General features: G+C 44.3%; 1 protein-coding gene across 3 annotated transcripts in view; it reads left to right on the top strand.

Annotated features, from left to right (window-relative positions):
* LOC118394145 (piezo-type mechanosensitive ion channel component 1) overlaps positions 1-23500 on the top strand; it is a 72273-nt gene that overhangs the window by 3358 nt on the left and 45415 nt on the right. For all 3 annotated transcript variants that reach the window (XM_052480553.1, XM_052480554.1, XM_052480550.1), the window contains exon 2: positions 19530-19625. In XM_052480553.1, the coding sequence (XP_052336513.1) occupies positions 19530-19625 (96 nt within the window). The remainder of the gene's footprint in view (positions 1-19529; positions 19626-23500) is intronic.

Raw genomic sequence — 23500 nt, 5'->3', positions numbered from 1 at the left:
CCTACCAATACTGTGGGGTAACCTCCTTTTTATAAATGTGCATGTCTCATTTGTACATATATTTCCATTGGCAATGTGAATATAAATCATTTCTCATACAAAACCCCATTTAAATGACCAGTGAGTGCCCTTTCCTCCAATGATGCAACACTGTCTTTGACAAACAATACTAGGCAATCAGTGCTCATTTAACAACAATACAAACCCAACCCACTCTCCAATCAAGCAGCTATCAAATCAAATTGTATTTGTCACATGTGCTGAATACAACAGGGGTAGGTAGACCTTACAGTGAAATGCTGACGTACAAGCCCATAACCAACAATGCCGTTTTCAGAAAAACAAGTGTTAAGTAAAAAATATAAAAATAACAAATAGTTAAAGAGCAGCAGTAAAGTAACAGTAGCGAGGCTACATACAGGGGGGTACCGGTACAGAGTCAATGTGCGAAGGCATAGGTTAGTCGAGGTAATTGAGGTAATATGTACTGGTAGGTGGAGTTAAAGTGACTATGCATAGATAATAACCAGAGAGTAGCACCGGCGTAAAGGAGGAGAATGGAACATGGGCCCTGTGCTGTGTGAGGACAGTTGTGTGTGAGGTTAAGCTCATGGGGCGCGCAGTGAGTCTGCTGCATAAGGTCTGATAAACCGTGTGTTTGAGTCTCCAGCTGCGGTACATAGTGAACACACCTGTAGCCTGTCGCTCCAGCACAGCTTAAATACACCCATTAGCTAGAACGATGCTCCAAACACTGTTAACATTACACAGCCAGGAGACAGCTAATGTATAGAGAGGGGTTTAACACATTATTTTCAATCTCTACCTTTTGATTTTGATTCAACTGGTTGAAGTGTAAATCACAGCCTTGAAGTGCTATTCTGTTGAAGAGCTGTTTGAGAACGTAAGATAGCATCGATCTATGCTAGTTCTCCTTTTGTCCGGTGCCAAGGATAGATCTATGTTTTATTATGGTCACTCACTGCCAAAAAGATGAGTTAGTGTCAGTGGGATGTAAACCTGCAAGAGGCCTATTCTAGGGCCTACTCTGGGCTGAGACTCTGCTTCTATAAGAAGAGAATGTGAGAGGGACATGACTGGCAAAGTGGGTGAGGAAAATAGTTCACCCTTAAGTCCTGGCTTGCTACTCATTACCTCATGTTCAAAGCTATAAACAGTATGGTTGGCCTGCTCGCTAAATTGTGTGAGTACATTGCATTACCTCGGTTAATCCCATTTGTTTTTATACCTAATAAGAGACAATTATGCCCATTCCCAAGAATGAATGGGGGTGGGCTTACTGGGCTAAACTAAATCGCAGATGTGTCTGGTGTGTTTTAGTGTTTAGAGATTCACAGTGGTCTCACAGCAAGTTGGGGAATAAAAGGTATATGCTTGGTTTTACTTACTTAATCCTCCGTACTGGCCTTTGATTATCACGGAAATTCATTTATACCATTCATTTATACATTGTGCCCCTGGCCTGAGAGGATGGCAGTTCAATATGTAGCTAGATGTAGAAGGCTAATGTTAACTAGCTAACTTTGCCCATGAAAGCAAGCATTTTAGCCAGGTAGCCTAGGACAACGAAACTAGAAGCGTGTACAGTATGACAGAGTGATATACCGTTTCGTCAACATGAAGGAGAGGAGGATGGCATCGGTGTTTCACTACAAGTAGGGTGGGTCAACATGTTTTTTCTTCTGCCACTGTTTGTCTCCTAATGTTTCGGCCTTTAGGCCTATATATCATGGACGCAAGGCATATGAACTATCTGGTTATAGACGCAATCTCAACAGATTTTTTTTCTAGCATCCCCAGCGATTTTACCCACACACTGCTACACGTGTGTGTGTGTGTGTGTGTGTTTCAGTCTGAGTGAGTCAGAACTAGTTGAGACTGTTGAAGCAGCTTTCACAGTCTAGTCTGAAATGTGACACAGGCCTTGTGGGGAGGGCAGGGCTCTATCCCCGGCTCATCTAGCTCCGCATTAGTAACGACCCATAGGAGGCACGCCTGTTTACAGGAGCCGGCAAGCAGAACCACTGCCCTTAAATTACCTTTAACACCCACACATTGATTGCGTAGCCCAAAGCCGAGTGTTTGCTTTACTATGTCCTGGACACAGGCCCACAGTCAATGGACCCCCCTTACACACAAAAACAGGAAGGAGGTCAAGCCAGGTGAGCCCAGCTAGCAGCCCCAATGTTCCACCAACAATGGAAAGGCTTTGTTATACACTTAACAAAAATATAAATGCAACATGCAACAATTTAAAAGATTTTACTGAGTAAGAGCTCATATAAGGAAATCAGTCATTTGAAATACATTCATTACCCCCTAATCTATGGATTTCACATGACTGGGAATACAGATATTCATCTGTTGGTCACAGATACCTCAGTCAGTATCTGGTGTGACCATCATTTGCCTCATGCAGCATGACACATCTCATTCGCGAAGAGTTGATCAGGCTGTTGATTGTGCATTATCATGCTGAAACATGAGGCGATGGTGGCAGAGGAATGGCACAAAAATTGGCCTCAGGATCTCGTCACGGTATGTCTGTGCATTCAAATTGTCATCAATTAAAACGCAATTGTGTTGTTGTCTGTAGCTTATTCCTACCCATACCATAACCCCACTGCCACCATGGTGCACTCTGTTCACAACGTTAACATCCCACAGGTGAAGAAGCTGGATGTAGAGGTCCTGGGCTGTGGTTGTGAGGCTGGTTGGACTTACCGCCAAATTCTCTAAAACAACATTGGAGATGGCTTATGGTAGAGAAATTAACATTCCATTCTCTGGCAACAGCTCTGGTGGACATTCATGCAGTCAGCATGCCAACTGCACAATTGCAAACTTGAGACATCTATGGCATTGATTTGTGTGACAAAACTGCACATTTTATAGTGGCCTTTTATTGTCCCCAGCACAAGGTGCACCTGTGTAATGATCATGCTGTTTAATCAGCTTCTTGATATACCGCACCTGTTAGGTGGATTGATTACCTTGGCAAAGGTGAAATGCTCAATAACAGGGATGTAAACAAATTTGGGCACAACATTTGAGAGAAATCAAGTTTTTGTACATATGGAGAATTTCTGGAATCTTTAATTTCAGCTCATGAAACATGGGACCAACACTTTACATGTTGCGTTTATATTTGTGTTCAGTATACATGAAGTCAGTTACATGTTCATGTTACTTCCGTTACTCAGTGAAGTTTATTTTTTGAATAAACTGAGTGTTGTCATTTCCACTAGCTGTAGCTACGGCCCTCAGTGTGTCTCGACCTCAACCAGACGTTCAGATTGTTTACCATGAGTGCCATGGCAACATCCTGAGATGAATCTCGTGCTTCCACCTTTAGACTGGCAAGTCAACTTCTCTACAAGTTAATGTCACCAGTACAACTAAATACAAAGTCCTATGTGTCTTCTTGCATTTACACAACTTTGAGTTTGATGATTCATAAAGTGAAGGAAGGACAATATTCACGTGAAAGTTGAGTAATGTGCAACAGTCTCACTGCTGCTAAAAGGAGGAAGTAAGACTTTGGCCAAGTGCAGTACACACCAAACACATCAATATACACTATATACATTAATATTCACACCAATACACTAAAAGCAAAACACAATCATCAGTTAAAAGGTCCTCAATCAGCCTTTTGAATTGCCATAGAGGCACCATTTCGTCCAAGTTTAGAGAGCCTTGGAGATCATTCCACAAGGCAGGTGCCAAAAAACGAAAAGCAGATTTACCTAACTCAGTGGAGATAGAAGGGATCTCCAGAGATAGCCATTTCTGAGACCAGAACTGGTATACTGTACGTCTAGTGCAGTACTCACAGCAAAGACTGAGGAAAACCCCTGTATTATTTAAGATACTCTAGTATTTGAAGATAGGAAAATACAAATATTTTTACCATTCAACCTCACACAATGTTGACGTTTTCTTATTTTTAAAAACTCATAGTGCGTGAAAATGGAAGCATTTTCAACCAGAAACGGGTGTGTATCAGTTTTTGGATGATGGCCATGGATGTGAATGGCGGGCCTCCATGTGTTCCCTTCCTCTGGACGTTCACATTTATATTCAGTGTGTCACATCCTGTTAGAGTGCTCATTGCTTACGCTGCAGGTTTAACACACAAAACCTGTGTGTCACCGTGGGCACAATGACCTGAGGAACCACAATGATCTCATAGCTGCACTACTAATGAGAAGTTGACATAGAACACTGATAAACTTGGCAGGGTTAAAGGGTTATCAGGCTGTGCCAGAACTGTGGTGGAGTCTATTGACTGACTGTCTTCCCGGGGCACATATGTACACTATATATACAAAAGTATGTGACATGTAAAATTGAGCACACAGCTATGCAATCTCCATAGACAAACATTGGCAGTAGAATAGCCTTACTGAAGAGCTCGGTGACTTTCAATGTGGCACCGTCCATAGGATGCTACCTTTCCAAGCAGTCAGTTCGTCAAATTTCTGCCCTGCTAGAGCTGCCCCGGGTCAACTGTAAGTGTTGTTATTGTGACATGGAAAGGTCTAGGAGCAACAACGGCTCAGCTGCAAAGTGGTATCCGAATCCACTCATTTGAAGGGGTGTCCACATACTTTTGTACATATAGTGTATGTCACGGTTTCCCAAACATCACAAACTGACAGTTAAACTGATCATCGCATATCACACACACATCCTGGTTAGTGCTCTAAACTGCTTGGCAGTGTTTCTCTCAGTGTCGAAGTTTGACTGGGATCCAAGTGTCTAGAGAAGAAAATAAGGCCATGGCTTTTGTGTTGCCTTTAATTTAGGGCTAAGATGCTTATGGTATGTTTGTAAACCTAACTCTGACTTAAAACTCACTTAGACACAGCAGCATTCTGGAAAGTTTCACGCTTTTGGTTGCTGTGCTTTGTGAAAATTAAATATAGACTTGAAGAAATGCTGCTCAGCCAGAAATACCTAAGTCAGTTCTAGCTACATATGTATTTAGGTTAAATCTACCCTCAAATTCCATGGAGAAAATACTGAAAATTTCCGTCCCATACAGATGAACTGCCCCAGTAGAGTTACTGAATCATGAAGGGGACAGTTAGTTCATTATATCTGAAGATCCACCTTCCCGTCGTCTTCTTGCAGACGAACCCAAAACACTTCTCACGACAATAAAACCAAATGAATGATGAAAAACGTCTGAAATTTGAATGACCTTGATCATATATTTTTTTATCTGTGGGTCGTTAAACTCTGTATGATGTGATCAGTAGCATTGGAAGACCAAAGTTCAAATTGGCCCCAAGCAAGTGTATGTTGATCTGTGCTATTGCCTTAATCAATTACCAAAATGTATTCAAACAATGCCGGAGATACATCATCAGTATTGTTTGCCACTTGACTTTTGTTCACTATGAGCAATTGATCAAGTATTTTATAAGTGAGACACATTATGGCCAGTGTAGGTATTCGGGAAACACTGTATTAGCAGAGATTTCAAACCCAGAGGCGCAACATCGGGATAATTCCAGGAACGCATTGCCAAGCAGACGAGACAGACCAGACTTGGGGTTTGGTAAGTCAATGGGAGAGGTGAAACATGCATTGTTGTTCATTTTCTCAAATTCTAGATTTCGAGCCGATGATTTAGCCGTTACTAAAACACGTGAGTGACAAACTGACACGTGTTTAATTATGTCAAGTACAGGCGGTTTGGTTTCTGCGCATGAGCTAGCAATAACATCGCCTACAAGTGTGATCGGGAATTACTATTGGATAATCATATTTTTTTTAATCCTCTTTTTTTCTCTATAATTTCGTGGTATCCAATTGGTAGTAGTTACAGTATTACAGTTACAGTATTGTCTCATCGCTGCAACTCCCGTACGGACTTGGGAGAGAAGAAGGTTGAGAGCCATGCATCCTCCGAAACACAACCCAACCAAGCCGCACTGCTTCTTGACACAATGCACATCCAACTCGGAAGCCAGCCGCACCAATGTGTCGGAGGAAACACCAGTGGCGGGCCTGGGCCGCTAGTGCGCGATGAGACAAGGATATCCCTGCCGGCCAAACCCTCCCGAACCCGGACGACACTGGGTCAATTGTTTGCCGTTCCATGGGCCTCCCGGTCGCGGCCGCCTGTGACAGAGCCTGGACTTGAACCCAGAATCTCTGGTGGCACATGCAGTGCCTTAGACCACTGCGCCACCCGGGAGGCCCCGGATAATTCGTTTCTGCTTATCTTCATTAGGGCAGCGGTTTACCTCACTATTTTCTTTCACACACACATACACACACACAGCTGTGAAGGTGCTGTCATGAGTGTCCTTTGAATGAACTCGGACATAATTCTCCATGTAGGTGCTGCTTCTGTCAGCGTAATTGGATTGAGATGAGTAGGAGGAAGTTGAATGTTGAACTTCAACAAGACATAGTTCCATAATGATAAACTTACTGCTTGAACGCTCAATTAAATGCTATTACTCACGCATCTATCTACAGTCAGGGAAGACTAGCTTCTCTGTTAGGCCCCAGAACCACTCAGTTTGTATGTTAGATCCGGAATCTGACAACAGCCAGCGCCATCCAAAGTCATTATTGGAGAATTAACAGTGAGCCAAGGACAGGTGTGGGACTGGCCCGGCTTCAGAGCTTTGTCTTTCAGGCTGCAGTAAAACATGATACAGATGGAGGTTACTCATTAAATGAGAATTTGACTGCCTCTGGCTGACCTGTAACCAGATAACAGACCGCCATCCGCACTGGCCTCATGATGGCCAGTCACCACAGACACAGACAGGAGTGCTAATGCGGTTTTTAATGAGGAGCATGGAGCTCCAATGCCCAACACCTGTTGCGGGCACACATTTAGATGTGCTGAACTAGCTGACTGCCTGGGGCTGAGGCTGGCTGACCACGGCCAGAGAAAACCCTCTCGGATATCTAGGGCATTGGGCAGAGCTGGGCCTGCAGCCAGGCCAACTGCCCATAGGCCCAGTGGTCCAGTCCCTCCAAGCAAAAGGATATGGCACAGCATGAGTGAGTAAGGGAGAGGAAGTTGAGCTTCCTCACCTCACTGAGCTATTTTATGAAGAGATTAATTAGAGATTGAAAATGGATCTTAAGCACTTACAAATTCATAACATATTGTACAAATTGGAATTTGTTACATATCATGTGAATTGCATGAAGAACATATACAGTACCAGTCAAAAGTTTGGACACACCTACTCATTCAAGGGTTTTTCTTTATTTAAACTATTTTCTACATTGTAGAATAAATGTGAAGACATCAAAATTATGAAATAACACATATGGAATCTTGTAGTAACCCAAAAGTGTTAAACAAATAAAATAATATTTTAGATTTTAGATTCATCAAAGTAACCACCCTTTGCCTTGATGACAGCTTTGCACACTCTTTCCATTCTCTCAACCAGCGTCATGATGTAGTCACCTGGAATGTATTTCAATTAACAGGTGTGCTTTGTTAAAAGTAACTTTGTGGAATTTCTTTCCTTAAAGAGTTTGAACCAATCAGTTGACAAGGTAGGGGTGGTATACAGAAGATAGCCCTATTTGGTAAAAGACCAAGTCCATATTATGGCAAGAACAGCTCAAATAAGCAAAGAGAAACAACAGTGCACCATTACTTTAAGACATGAAGGTCAGTCAATCCGGAAAATTTCAAGAACTTTGAAAGTTTCTTCAAGTGCAGTTGCAAAAACCATCAAGCGCTATGAGGACATGAAAGGAAGACCCAGAGTTACCTCTGCTGCAGAGGATAAATTCATTAGAGTTAAATGCACCCCAGAAATTGCAGGCCAAATAAATGCTTCACAGAGTTCAAGTAACAGACACATCTCAACATCAACTGTTCAGAGGAGACTGCGTGAATCAGGCCTTCATGGTCGAATTGCTGCAAAGAAACCACTACTAAAGGACACCAATAAGAAGAAGAGACTTGCTTGTGCCAAGAAACACAAACAATGAACATTAGAACGGTGGAAATCTGTCCTTTGGTCTGATGGTTCCAACCGCCATATCTTTGCGAGATGCAGAGTAGGTGAACGGATGATCTCTGCATGTGTGGGTCCCACCGTAAAGCATGGAGGAGGAGGTTTGGGGGTGTTTTGCTGGTGACACTGTCTGTGATTTATTTAGAATCCAAGGCACACTTAACCAGCATGGTTACCACAGCATTCTGCAGCGATACACCATCCCATCTGGTTTGGGCTTAGTGGGACTATCATTTGTTTTTCAACAGGACAATGACCCAACACACCTCTAGGCTGTGTAAGGGCTGTTTGACCAAGAAAGAGAGTGATGGAGTGCTGCATCAGATGACCTGGCCTCCACAATCACCTAACCTCAACCCAATTCAGATGGTTTGGGATGAGTTGGACCGCAGAGTGAAGGAAAGACAGCCAACAAGTGCTCAGCATATGTGGGAACTCCTTCAAGACTGTTGGAAAATCATTCCAGGTGAAGCTGGTTGAGAGTGCCATGAGTGTGCAAGGCTGTCATCAAGGCAAAGGGTGCCTACTTTCTAAAGGCAAAAAGTCTAAAATATATTTGGATTTGTTTAACACTTTTTTGGTTACTACATGATTATTTCATAGTTGTGATGTCTTCACTATTATTATACTATTCTCATGTCATATAATTATTTTTTGCAGAGCGTAACATATTGTGCGAAATGGATGACTGTACACAATTGTGCACCATTTTCAGGGACCTATTTTTGGCTCGTGAGCGCTACTTTCAAGACTACTGGCTGAAATGATACAACACCTTTTATAATACATCTTTAAGCAAGATGATATTACAGCTGGTTAATGTATCTGCTTGGCAGGCAGGCATCTCTTTTTTAGCTTCTATTTAGGATATAGCTCATAAAAACCTGATTTGATTAATTGAAACTGTTTTGATTAAGTTGCGATTTTGTGATATGAGAGACATTTGTGACACTGCCGGTCTACATAGTTATGAATATTGGACATTGTGTTACAACTTGCTGCTGAGTCTGAGCCATATGACAGCTGTCTCTTATCTCTGGCACTAATAATAACAGTAACTGCTATATTGCCGAGGGGCCCTAGACCCCTGGATAGATGACACATTTGAAGGGTCTTCTCACTGTAACTCAGCCCACTCTCTGGTTTCCAATGACATGTAAGTGAGTGATGCACTTATGGGGTTTTAAGGTCTCGCCATGATCTTCCACTCCTCATCTAATCTTCATGGGAATGAATGATGAGCATTTCACCAGCTCTAAATGCAATTCAATGTTAAGCTATTTTTGAGCTGTCAAGCCAAGTATTACGAGGTCTGTTGCAATGGAAAGGATTTGTCTCTCTCTCTGAAAATGTAAATCGCAAAAATCTATATATTTCTTTTGAAATTAATACCTTGACTTACGTTTGGTTTCAAAGGTGAAAGCTCAGAGGTTAAGGGCACTAGATTGGATAATATGTAGTGTAGGTGCTCCTATGTTTGTGTGGTGCTGTATGTCTGTTCCAAACGGTATGGGTCATACCAATAGTATTAATTGTGTTCTGTCCAGTCATGCTTATTCTGCATTCATGGTTTTGAACCTGATTGAGGCTAGTCTGTAAATCAACACTGTAGGGAAGTGTAGTTCTTCTGAATTTCAAAATAATTGCACTTCAAACTATATCATCGCTTCTTGCAACTGTAACTAGGCCATATGGCCTAGCAAACTCCCGAAGCAGAAATGACAGACAAGTGGGAGGTACAAGCTAAAAGTCTCACCATTCAACGTGTTAGATTATTCCTCTCTGTAAGCATTCCTCACACACTTGCCCTGACAAGTTTTGTGCTTTTTACTTTCCATTCCTCCAGTAACTGGATTACAAAATGACCCTGATCTCCCTGCTTGTTAGGGGAGGCAGGCAAGCATCAGATGATGATGATGATGATGATGAGTGGGCAAGAGTACAGAGTCAGGGAGAGGGCTGTGAAGTGTTGAAGAGCAGGCTGCAGGCTGAGGTGAGAACTGGGCATATCAAAAGTCTTTCTGACTTTTACGACAGGGTCCACATTCTGTTCTTCACGCTGAATGCTACTTCTGTTATGGGCAGTTTTATGGGAAATTGCTTCCTCGTGCGGTCGTCTGACTGCGCCGCTTTGGTTCTGGATTTGAATTGAGGTGGTGGTGCAATATCCTCCCCACACATGTTCTCAGAGCCTCCGCTGCCTTTACTGGTCAAAGAGAGAAAGAGGGAGGGAGTGAAGGGTAAGAGTGCAGTCTGTTCAGGTTGCTTGGCTAGCGCCGTTATCTTCTCGGGCCACATGGCACACGCCTTTGCTCTCTGTGTCCGTCGGGTGGAGAAGTCTCACACCAATAGGTGGAGAGTGGTGTTCATTTTTATCCTTTAGAACAGGGTGATAGATGGGTTATTAAGTATGCAGAAATAGTAATAACCCCCTTGAGCACAGCATGGCCATTCAGACCTCCAAAGGGCAGACCTTGCTGTTTATCACAAGATACTGCATTCATACTAATGGAAATATTCATAGGGTTTGAAAGGGGCACGTATTAGATGCTTATTTTCTATTTTAAGGGCAAAACTTCTCTCAAAGAGCTGTTTCCTCCCCTGGCACCCAAGTGGTTTCCTCCCCTGGCACCCAAGAGCATTTCGTATTATTCTGTACATAAATCCGAGACAGTCCGTTTAGTATGATATGTTACGGATGATGGAGATCCACAAATTAATACATACCATACGAAACATATGGTATGTATTAATTTGTGGATCTCCATCATCCGTTTCGTATGATATGTTACAAATTACAATTCACATGATATATTATTAATTACAATTCATACGATATGTTACGAATAGCAATTCGTACAATATGTTACGGATTTGCAAAACTGGTATGTTAGGAATTCCAATTTGTTGTTGCTAACGTTAGCTAGGTGGCTAACGTTAGCTAGCTCTAGTGTGAGGGTTACAGTTAGGAGTTAGGTTAAGGGGTTAGGGAAAGGTTAGCTAAAAGGTTTAAGGTTTGGGGAAGTGTTGGCTGAAAGGGTTAGGGGAAGGGTTAGCTAACATGCTAAGTACTGTAGTTGCAAAGTAGCTAAAGTTGTCCTTGAGGAGATTCAAACAAACAACCTTTAGGCTGCTAGATGTTTGCGTTCTACGCTCACTCTTCCACCCCGACCAACTGCCCTACTTTCGTTTTTGTTTGAAGTAACCTGTCTTATGTAACCGTACCAAAAGTAACATATTATACTAATTTCAGTGTCTCGGATTTCCATTTACTATGTCTAATCCATGAGACCAGTCTGCTGGCACAGAAGTAGAACAGTTTCACCCATCACGGAGGGAAGGGAAACCAAAGGGGAAGTGATTGTTTAGAGGATTGAATGAGCATTGTTTCCTAGAGCTGCAATGTGCATGGACAAATGGATAGAGATTGACTTGGCAGCATGCACTTCTTGCCATGCCAGCTAGTTTGTTAGGAGTTGACTCAGATTTTTTGAAAAATGTTCTCAGGTTTCAGTAGGTTATATGAGTGAATTGTCTCCATATTATCTCCATATCCAAGTTCCCCATTTCTTATTCACACACCACACATACTTAATGGCGCTTGCAAATCTTTCATTCCTGCGGCAAGGTGTCTTTCAGCGAGCGATTCTAGTTAACGAAGTTCCCCTCCGTTGCTCTGGCTTGTTTAGTTTTGTCTAGTTGTCTCTGTTTAGGCCCTACTATTGTCCTGCGGATCACACGTGAATGGCTTGTATCCTTTTTAAATTGCTACCCTTAAGGGCATGATTCTCTACTTTCTCTCTCTCTCTCTCTGAAATGATAACAGTAATACAATGATAACAGTAATAGCATGCAGAAACGGGAAAGTTTGAGAGTGAAGTAAATTAACTCTTGTTTGTCGAAAGGGATTCCTCTGTTTGGAAACATGAAAATGAGCGAGAATGGAGGTCACAGTGGCCGCTAATTCTCCAGGAACAGACACTGACAGGAGGGCTGGTTGCTTTCAGATTCTCAGTTCTCCTCGCTTTTTATTTTCCAATTCCTCGCGGGCACACAAGCAGATTTTTGCGGGAAGCTCAGTATTTGAGCAAACAGTATGTGCAGTGTGTGTGTGGGAAAGACAGAGGAAGGGGGATTGTCTCTGGCTTTAGGCCTCATGCAGGGCCTGCCAGATCTATAGGCTTTAGCAGCTGGCAATGGGATTCATCATCCTGGAAGCCATTCACGGCCTGCGCTCCAGGGAGGGGTTGTCTTTCTCCACTCACCCCTATAACCCAGCTCTGTGTCTGGCTGGGAGAGCTGCCCTGACTCTGGCTCCCCACCATCTCCTCTCTCCGTCAGAACAGAAGAGCTGGGATCAGGCTCCCTGGGCCGGCCTCAGTCCAGGAACAACCCATTCGCCCTAGTAGATATGAATGGATTAGAATGATAGGCTATCCCGCAATATGGCAATCTAGAGCTGCTATCATATGGTTTTAAGCCGCGGATCCACAACTGTAGACGTGTCTTTTTCTCCACTGTACCGGAGAGTTGCAGTAGAGCATTCATGTAAAACTGTCAGAGCCCTGTCACATCCAGATTGGCCATTTTATTTTAATTATCACATAAAACCGTCCTAATTAGTTGATCGCTCCACTGTCCACATGGAGATTGGGTCATATTTAAACACGCAGTTGATTACTTAATGGCTTCCATGAGCCATTGTTTCTCTCCCTGAGCTCAGCTGACATCATGGAACACTGGGGGCGTCTATGGAAAACGGCTCCCTACATTTCCCCTTAAGCCCCTCTCTCTTCAGCTATGCAGGCTCCAGCAGAATAATAATGATAGACTGATAGACTGTAGTGAGCCTAGTTAGGGTACTTTCCACTGGTGAGTTGAATAAGAGGGTCCTTTCAGCTGTATAGCAGTGAAAACACAAGACATGTTGAAGACGGCAGATCTGGGACCGTTGCAATGGAAGACCTCTGTGTGACTCATTCTAACCAGAGCCAAAGAGTCAGGAGGAATCACAGGGATCCATAGAGACCCGTTGAACCCACACCGCTGTATGAGAGAGACACATAATCCACTCAACTTCTGTGAGGGATCTACATGTCATTCAACTATCCATATTAAAGATCTGACCTTGTGTTATGTAGCAGAACATTTTAAGACTACAATTACGCCCAGTATTAACCAGGCCATCGTGATGAATTTGAAAGAAACATAAGATTGCGCTCAGGATCATTGTGTGCTTTAACAAACTTTAACATGTAGACATTGATCTAGTGTTGTCTTCTTTGAGCGCCATAGTTAGTCCAGTTACAGCGCCAATTATAGTGCAGGATTACTCATAGCCACTGTTGACGAGGACGGTTACGCAGTTGCCAGTTTAGACTTTCCCAGATGTTTTGCTTGACATCAGCACCCTGCTGTTCATTCCGAAGATGTTTCCATGTTCCAGTATCTATCCCTCCTCTCACTACCCTTTACCCACTTGGCTCATCCAAGATGCTTACTCACCCACTCCTCTCCCATATCATCTCTCTCTCACTCCCCCACCTCTCCCTCTCTTTATATCCTCCTTTTCTCCTTGCTCTTCCTTTCCATCTCTCTTTTTTCCTCTCTCTCCTCCCCTCCCCCTCTGTCCCTCTCCAGCCGTCTCTCTTCCTGTCTCTGTGACCCGTGCCGGACTGAGCTGTGTTCACATACCTATAATATAATAATATATGCCATTTAGCAGACGCTTTTATCCAAAGCGACTTACAGTCATGTGTGCATACATTCTACGTATGGGTGGTCCCGGGGATCGAACCCACTATCCTGGCGTTACAAGCGCCATGCTCTACCAACTGAGCTACAGAAGGACCACTACCTGTAGGCTGAGGTCACTGTGAGGGCCAGCTGTGGGCCCCTGGAGTCATGTAGCTGTTGGCTTCACTGGGCCTGGCAGGCAGACACACTTGCTCACAGACCCAAACGAGTGATCGCAGTTGGCCTTGCTTCTTATGTTTTCCCTCGCTCTCTCAACTTCTTCCCTCCGTTTTCTGCTGCTAAAGGTTATTTGTCATTTTCAATTGCCTTTGATGTGACTGCCATGAACCATCTGGGGTGTGTGTAGTGTTTCTGCGGTGGGGTAGCTCTATTCTGTATGCACATGTGAGCTGCAGTCACATGGCACTTTCTGTTGACAGTGTTCTGTGGTGTGCCAGCCTTTTGGCAGGACATGCCTTAGGTATTTGATTTTCTTTCTCTCACGTTACACGTGGTGACACAGTCATGTTGCCGTGCCTCCGCTATGATTCAGCTAGCTCCAGGGAGATGCTAAGTTGTGATTGAGGAGCTGCTGTCAGGACCAAGGTGAGGTCCCTGAAAACTGGGCGTCTGCCCATCTGATAAACAGGCATTTGGCCGCGCTACCGGAGAAGGAAAACTGCAGCGGACTGCAGAGATCATATTGGCGCCACTGCCTCTTAGTATTTGTCAAAGCACTGCTTTGTCTGAGCGAGAGGAGCCTTTAACTGACTGGGTTGGTTTCACTGGGACACTGCTTGTCACAGTCACTGTCTTGCCACGTGTTCTCAGAAGCACCACGACACTACACTGAAAACACTGTAAATACCTGGAGGGTGGAGAGTATTGCGATCCGTTAGCTCTGATATTAGACAGATCCACTGTGAGTGTGTTGCTCATGACCTGTGGCAATTACGCACATTGTATTTCAATCAGATTTGTCTCTAGCAGTAAACAGTGAAAACTGTGATCTGAGATGATTCACTGCTGATCTGTGTCACGTCTGCTCCCGCTCCCTGGCGCTCGAGTGTGCCAGGCTGCCCTGCATCACTCACTCCTATCATCTATTACGCACACCTGCCTTCCCTCATCACGTGCATCAGCGATATTGGACTCACCTAGACTCACTCATCATCTGTTGATTTCCTCCCCTATATTTGTCAGTTCCCTTGTTCTGTTCCCCGCTGCTGCATTAATTGTTTTTTGTCTGTATTATTAGTTTGCTGACGCTGTTCCTGTCTCTTTCCATGTCCGTTCTTTATTAAATGTTTTACTCCCCGTACCTGTTTCTTCTCTCCAGTGTCATCCCACGTGACAATCTGCTTTACAGACAGGCCCATACAGTTCTAAAAATTCAATCACCACTATCTACTGAAGCCTATTTTAGAAACGATACAAATTTGTTTTTCTTAACATAATCTTAAAGTAGCAGAACGGCGATCAGATCAGCAGCTTGGACTCTCCCAATAGTCTTTGCCTCATGGAGATGATGACATTTTGAGTGTCCACCAGAAAATGACAACCATTTTGAGTGTAAAAGGTCAGCTCCCTCTTCAGTGTTCTTCCATTGCAGGTTCATGTTCAGTCAGCTTAGCTAGCTGTGGAGACCTTTCTATTTGCGTACAGTAAACAACCTCAAGTTTAGGAAAAACTGCCAAAGCCCTGGAAAGATTGGCAAGAACATTTCAATACAGGGGAGTCCCTGACTGTAAGTCAGTGGAGATAAGGAGTCACATCTCCTCCCTCAGTCAACACAGGAGCTATAAAACAATAACGTGCCAGATGGGAAACATAGAGCCTCTCTGGCCAGGAGTTGGACGAGGTGGAGTTGGACGAGGTGGAGTTGGACGGGGTGGAGTTGGACTAGGTGGAGTTGGACTAGGTGAAGTTGGACTGGGTGGAGTTGGACTAGGTGGAGTTGGACTGGGTGGAGTTGGACTAGGTGAAGTTGGACTGGGTGGAGTTGGACTAAGTGAAGTTGGACTGGGTGGAGTTGGACTAGGTGGAGTTGGACTGGGTGAAGTTGGACTAGGTGGAGTTGGACTAGGTGGAGTTGGACTGGGTGGAGTTGGAGTTGGACTGGGTGGAGTTGGAGTTGGACTGGGTGAAGTTGGACTAGGTGGAGTTGGACTGGGTGGAGTTGGACTGGGTGGAGTTGGGCTAGGTGGAGTTGGACTGGGTGGAGTTGGGCTAGGTGGAGTTGGACTAGGTGGAGTTGGACTAGGTGTTGTATATATGAAGTGTGACTGTCTATTGACATTAAGGATTAGACTACTGTTGAGTCAACAACTATGTAATGGTTAGATATTTGAGAGAGTAACATGTAAAAAGCTTGTTAGCCTTTGCAGTTTGCAATGCCTCATTTTGTCAGTAGTTTGGTCCATGGTTTGGTTTGGTAAAGGATTGACAGTGATCAAGACCCTCAAGAAACAACCATTCTTATTATTTTCTCTAATTAAGAGGAATCATATTGAAATATATGTTGGTGGTGAGATGTGTTCCAGAGACACACAGGTATCCATTTGTAAACTATTCCCAGAAATAGCTAGGCAACTCTAAAGGACAAACATTGGCAGATTTATTATTGACAAATTAGAGCTTGAGACTTAATTCAGTGTGATGTCTGCGGAGTATAAATGGTACCTCTAAATGAGCCAGCTACAGTAAGTGGAATCCAAAGGTGTTTTACCATAGAGCATAAGAAGGCCCTGGGCGTAAGAGCACAGCTTTTCACCACTTTTGACTCTGCACAGGGCACAGACCAAGCTGGGACACACACACACACTCACACACCCCGAGTGTGTTCCTCAGAGATGCGTCACGACCCCAGCTCTGCGGCATGCTGTTGATTTTTCCAATCTCGATTACCATAATTTCCTGAATCTATCCGATGCATAGTTTGAGAGTCTATGGGCTCTGCTATTTAAAGTCGTTGGTGGTGGGAGTTTAGGCTGGGATGTTAGGGCTTTGACCCTATAGGAACAACTGAGTGAGGTAGTGCTGTTTTTTGAGAGGAGGAACCCACTCCTCTCTCTGGATGGTTAATTGCCCCCTTGATCACATGGCCTTTCTCTCTTTTTCTGCACCACAGTATCTCTGATCTCAGTACTCTGTCTGTCCCACTCACACCACACCTGATTGACAGATGTTTGGTGTGTGTGAAAGCGTGTGTTTGAGAACATCTAATACTGCTACTCATCCGAGCCGCTCATCTCTCATTGGTTGTTAATAAGGAGATTCTTCAGTAATTGAACAGTGGACATTGTTCATACAGTATTAAAGCCCCTGACTTACAGTAATCCTGATTTGCTGACCTCTTCATTCCTAGCCGGGTGCAGTAGTAGTAGTGTAGTGTAGCTGCTCAAGCAGTCAGGCAGCCAGGCAGGCAGGGGAATGGAAACACCTGGGTTATACTACAGAGGAGGTAAACAGACGGCCAGCCAGTCAGAGAGATGGATGAAGTGCGATGGAAAGGAAGAAGGAAACACAGGATGAACTCCTCACTCACACTGTTGAACTTTTCCTTGCTTCAGTTGAGTTGCGGACCATTTTTCGGCACTGTGTCACAGACTGGTTTAGTGCGTGGGTATGAGTGCGTGTGTGGGTATGAATGCATGTGTGCACATGCGAGCTGAGGGTGCTTGGGATTCAATGCCAGGGAGAGAGATTGATAGAAAGGAAAAACTGCCTATAAGCAGCACATATTTACAGTATAATAAGAGCAGACTAGGGGCATTCCCCCCCCTCTCTGCTCTCTGACGAAGCCTGTTGATTGTGGGATGAGAAGCTGATGACCTCACTCTCTGATCCAGAACCAGCTGATTAGAGACAGACACAAGGCTGCTGGTCTTTGACCATAGAACCTCCCTGCAGCAGTCTGTGGTCAGTGTTGAAAAGATGAACTCGAATCACACACATTCTGAGGTAGACCTCACCCTTGGCTGGGCGGGGACTAGAGACCCAATAAACTAGAGTCGACATTGTCACTTTTATCAGCCCATCTAATGCTTCCCTCCCATGGGCATGTTTTGTTTATTGCCCTAAATCTACATCAGCTGATTCAAATAGCCAATTAATCATCAAGCTTTGATTCAGTTGTGTAGTGCTATGGCAGGAAATGAAACGTGCACGCGGGGGGGGCAGGACCGAGTTAGCTCATGTCACATTACATCATGCGTGGGTGAGGTAACCATGGGAATATGTACATTAAGTCAAAACAATAAGTCGTAGTAACTCGCCCCTCAGCCAATGTTGTCAGCCAGCTGGTCCATCCAGCCACTGTGAGTTTGCTAAAGACATTACACTGCACATGACACTTGACATTTTGCACGCGTGTTATATAAAAATATATATATATATATTGTCCCTATATGATCCACATGAAAGAAGGAGAGAGTGGGAGCTGTTGAAGTTTTGCTAACAATTAAGCCAGAATTAGTAGAAAGGCTCCCTGGAGTGGGCCAGTGAAATCCTTAGAACAAACAGTGCTGTGGGCCACACGCTAGCTAGCTCATTGACTCTCACTTATAGGACAAAGCCTGTCTTTGTTCTCCCATTCTGGTTGTGTTAATTATAGATCTGTAGCAGACTGTAGGCCGGGGCGGAGCGCCTGCGGGGCTGGGACACAGTACTGTACTGGGTGACTGACTGCCGGGCATTATTATGGTGGATATGTTGTGATGTGTAGGGTGGGCTCTCTGCCGTCAGCTGTGGACACTGTGCGTTGCATTGCTGCGTTTCCCTGCTGGGTCTCTGTGGGGTCGGTGGAAACCGGAAGCATCCGGTTTTCAGAGGTAAAGCAGAGAAGAGGTGAAGCCTGAACCGGATGCTTATGGGTTCTTCCGACCCTGCTCAGCCGTTTCTTTTACGCCTGCTACTTTAGGTTACTGTGGGGCAAACCCAGAGGGCCAGAGGAGAGTTGGTTGTGTGAGGATAAAACGCTGTGAGACGGATGGTTGTGGCAGGACTCTTAACAGGCCTAGATCCAGAGCCCAAGGGGCAGAACACAGCATAGGGGATTTAGAGCGCTGGGCTCCCAGCTCCCCCTTCCAGTCTTAGAGCTCAGCCAGGGAGCGGAGAGAGAAGAGGAGCGGGGGTGTGAAGGCAGCCCTCCCAGGGCCCCAGCAGGCGGTCTGGAAAGCCCTTGTGTCCCCTGGCAGACTCTCAAATGACCAGCTGCTAGCTAGTTCACTGAACACAGGCTGAGTAACCAGCTTTATGCCTGGACAATCACAGGGTCTGCTATATTATCAGCATAATAATCATCATCATCATTATTAAAGGAATGTTTAGTGCAGAGCCACGGTTGGCTTGCCATCCAACTCTGTGTTACTGGTAACACAGTCCAGCGCTGCTGCTTTCACAGGGACCTGAGAGACCCCTGCTTGTATGTAGACTCATTAGATGTTCCACTGTTTTCCAGTAGGGGAGGTGTGTGTGGATGTGTGAGGCATGCGGTTACAAACCAAGAGGGTGTCAGGGAAGCCTGGTGATGAAAGGCAGAGGCGTTCATTCTCAAGCAATTCAACCCCAGTCTCAGCCCTCACCCTTTCTCCTCTCTCTGGTTAATTGAAAAGTCCACACATCATTGTGACCTCAATTCACAGATTTGTACCCAGATCATTCAACCACTCAGAATAATTGCTGTGTATTAGTCATTGATTAATGTTTGTCTGTGTCGTGCCTCTCCTCTGACCTCTGACCTCTGTGTGTCCCCAGCCTGCCTGTTTCGCTACAATGCCCTGTCTCTGGTCTACCTGCTCTACCTGCTGCTACTGCCATGGTTCCTGTGGCCCAACAAGCACACACTACGAGGTAAGACAACACGCCAGTCCTTCCCTTCCTTTGGTAACTCCTGCTTGTTTTAATAGTTTCAGGTGTGGGTGGGTAGGTGTGGTTGTAAGTGGGATCGCCGAGGTCTCTCACCGCAGCATTGAGATTGACGTTGATCAAATGGTGCGGTGTTTGGAAGTTGTGCAATATAACAGAAGAGCCAGACAAAACATTTGTAATACGATCCAAAATGAATTGTGGTTTAAAAAAAAGAAAAAAGGATGAAACACTGAAACAGGTTCTCAGAGCATGGTTCACATCCTTATACATACCACAGCGTCTGTGTTATAGTTGCTTTCAGACAGACCGCTTCTGAAGTTTACATGGCAAAATCTTAACCACTAACTTCTATCTATATTTTACCTCCAAACCTATGAGGACTGGGCTGCAACTCTGATACACTTCAGTAAATACAGGATCTTTGGGGGTTTATAAGTGATCGTTTTTTTCCTCTCAGCTATTTAAGCAATAAGGCCCGAGGGGGTGTGGTATATGGCCAATATACCACGGCTAAGGGTTGTGCTTTGCACGACGCAACGCGGAGTGCCTGGATTACAGCCCTTAGTTAGCCGTGTTATATTGGCCATGTACCACTAATACCCGAGGTGTCTTATTGCTTTTATAAAAACCGGTTGCCGTCAGAGTAAGGCAAGGAACTACACATCTAAATTGAAAATGTTGCTTTAATAAATGAATTCATAATAAAAAGATTCTGCCAAAAAAGTCCTAATGTCACGTATACTCCCTCTCCAGCCTCTAGGTCATTAGGCTGCTGATTATCCCACACACCTGTCACCATCGTCTCGCGCACCTGCGCGTCATGACACTCACCTGGACTCCATCACCTCCTTGATTATCTTCCTTATGTCTGTCACTCCCCTTGGTTCTTTCCTCTGGTGTTATTGACTCTGTATCATGTCAGTGCGTTGTTTGTGTTTCGTGTTTATTTATTAAACAGTCACTCCCTGAACTTGCTTCCCGACTCTCAGCGCACTCGTTACATCGGACAAAAGTCTTGTTCAAAATCAAATCAAATCAAATTTATTTATATAGCCCTTCGTACATCAGCTGATATCTCAAAGTGCTGTACAGAAACCCAGCCTAAAACCCCAAACAGCAAGCAATGCAGCAAGACAGCAAGGAATCATCATGCCAGGTAGTCCTGAGGCATGGTCCTAGGGCTCAGGTCCTCCGAGAGAGAGAAAGAAAGAGAGAAAGAGAGAATTAGAGAGAGCATACTTAAATTCACACCGGACACTGGATAGGACAGGAGAAGTACTTGAGATATAACAAACTAACCCTAGCCCCCCGACACATAAACTACTGCAGCATAAATACTAGAGGCAGAGACAGGAGGGGTCAGGAGACACTGTGGCGCCATCCGATGATACCCCCGGACAGGGCCAAACAGGAAGGATATAACCCCACCCACTTTGCCAAAGCATGATATAACCCCACACCACTAGAGGGATATCTTCAACCACCAACTTACCATCCTGAGACAAGCCCGAGTATAGCCCACAAAGATTTCCGCCACGGCACAACCCAAGGGGGGGCGCCAACCCAAATAGGAAGATCACATCAGTGACTCAACCCACTCAAGTGACGCACCCCTCCTAGGGACGGCATGAAAGAGCACCGGTAACCCAGTGACTCAGACCCTGTAATAGGGTTAGAGGCAGAGAATCCCAGTGGAAAGAGGGGAACCGGCCTGGTAGAGACAGCAAGGGCGGTTCGTTGCTCCAGAGCCTTTCCGTTCACCTTCACACTCCTGGGCCAGATTACACTCAATCATATGACCCACTGAAGAGATGAGTCTTCAGTAAAGACTTAAAGGCTGAGACCGAGTTTGCGTCTCTCACATGGGTAGGCAGACCATTCCATAAAAATGGAGCTCTATAGGAGAAAGCCCTGCCTCCAGCTGTTTGCTTAGAAATTCTAGGGTCAATTAGGAGGCCTGCGTCTTGTACGTGTAGGTATGTACGGCAGGACCAAATCAGAGAGATAGGTAGGAGCAAGCCCATGTAATGCTTTGTAGGTTAGCAGTAAAACCTTGAAATCAGCCCTTGCCTTGACAGGAAGCCAGTGTAGGGAGGCTAGCACTGGAGTAATATGATCACATTTTTGGGTTCTAGTCAGGATTCTAGCAGCCGTATTTAGCACTAACTGAAGTTTATTTAGTGCTTTATCCGGGTAGCCGGAAAGTAGAGCATTGCAGTAGTCTAACCTAGAAATAACAAAAGCATGGATACATTTTTCTGCATCATTTTTGGACAGAAAGTTTATGATTTTTGCAATGTTACGAAGATGGAAAAAAGCTGTCCTTGAAACAGTCTTGATATGTTCGTCAAAAGAGAGATCAGGGTCCAGAGTAACGCCGAGGTCCTTCACAGTTTTATTTGAGACGACTGTACACCCATTAAGATTAATTGTCAGATTCAACTGAAGATCTCTTTGTTTCTTGGGACCTAGAACAAGCATCTCTGTTTTGTCTAAGTTTAAAAGTAGAAAGTTTGCAGCCATCCACTTCCTTATGTCTGAAACACAGGCTTCCAGCGAGGGCAATTTTGGGGCTTCACCATGTTTCATTGAAATGTACAGCTGTGTGTCATCCGCATAGCAGTGAAAGTTAACATTATGTTTTCGAATGACATCCCAAGAGGTAAAATATATAGTGAAAACAATAGTGGTCCTAAAACGGAACCTTGAGGAACACCGAAATTTACAGTTGATTTGTCAGAGACAAACTGATATCTTTCCGACAAATAAGATCTAAACCAGGCCAGAACTTGTCCGTGTAGACCAATTTGGGTTTCCAATCTCTCCAAAAGAATGTGGTGATCGATGGAATCAAAAGCAGCACTAAGGTCTAGGAGCACAAGGACAGATGCAGAGCCTCGGTCTGATGCCATTAAAAGGTAATTTACCACCTTCACAAGTGCAGTCTCAGTGCTGTGATGGGGTCTAAAACCAGACTGAAGCATTTCGTATACATTGTTTGTCTTCAGGAAGGCAGTGAGTTGCTGCGAAACAGCCTTTTCTAAAATTTTTGAGAGGAATGGAAGATTCGATATAGGCCAATAGTTTTTTATATTTTCTGGGTCAAGGTTTGGCTTTTTCAAGAGAGGCTTTATTACTGCCACTTTTAGTGAGTTTGGTACACATCTGGTGGATAGTATGCCGTTTATTATGTTCAACATAGGAGGGCCAAGCACAGGAAGCAGCTCTTTCAGTAATTTAGTTGGAATAGGGTCCAGTATGCAGCTTGAAGGTTTAGAGGCCATGATTATTTTCATCATTGTGTCAAGAGATATAGTACTAAAACACTTAAGTGTATCTCTTGATCCTAGGTCCTGGCAGAGTTGTGCAGACTCAGGAAAACTGAGCTTTGAAGGAATACGCAGATTTAAAGAGGAGTCCGTAATTTGCTTTCTAATAATCATGATCTTTTCCTCAAAGAAGTTCGTGAATTTATTACTGCTGAAGTGAAAATCATCCTCTCTTGGGGAATGCTGCTTTTTAGTTAGCTTTGCGACAGTATCAAAAAGGAATTTCGGATTGTTCTTATTTTCCTCAATTAAGTTGGAAAAATAGGATGATCGAGCAGCAGTAATGGCTCTTCGATACTGCACGGTACTGTCTTTCCAAGCTAGTCGCAAGACTTCCAGTTTGGTGTGGCGCCATTTCCGTTCCAATTTTCTGGAAGCTTGCTTCAAGAGCTCGGGTATTTTCTGTATACCAGGAAGCTAGTTTCTTATGAGAAATGTTTTTAGTTTTTAGGGGTGCAACTGCATCTAGGGTAATGCACAAGGTTAAATTGAGTTCCTCAGTTCGGTGGTTAACTGATTTTTGTCCTC

The sequence above is a fragment of the Oncorhynchus keta genome, chromosome 2 (assembly GCF_023373465.1).
Source record: "Oncorhynchus keta strain PuntledgeMale-10-30-2019 chromosome 2, Oket_V2, whole genome shotgun sequence".
Classification (NCBI taxonomy): Eukaryota; Metazoa; Chordata; class Actinopteri; order Salmoniformes; family Salmonidae; genus Oncorhynchus; species Oncorhynchus keta.
Note: the sequence above shows the minus strand (reverse complement) of the source record. Positions and strands in the feature narration are given on the sequence as shown.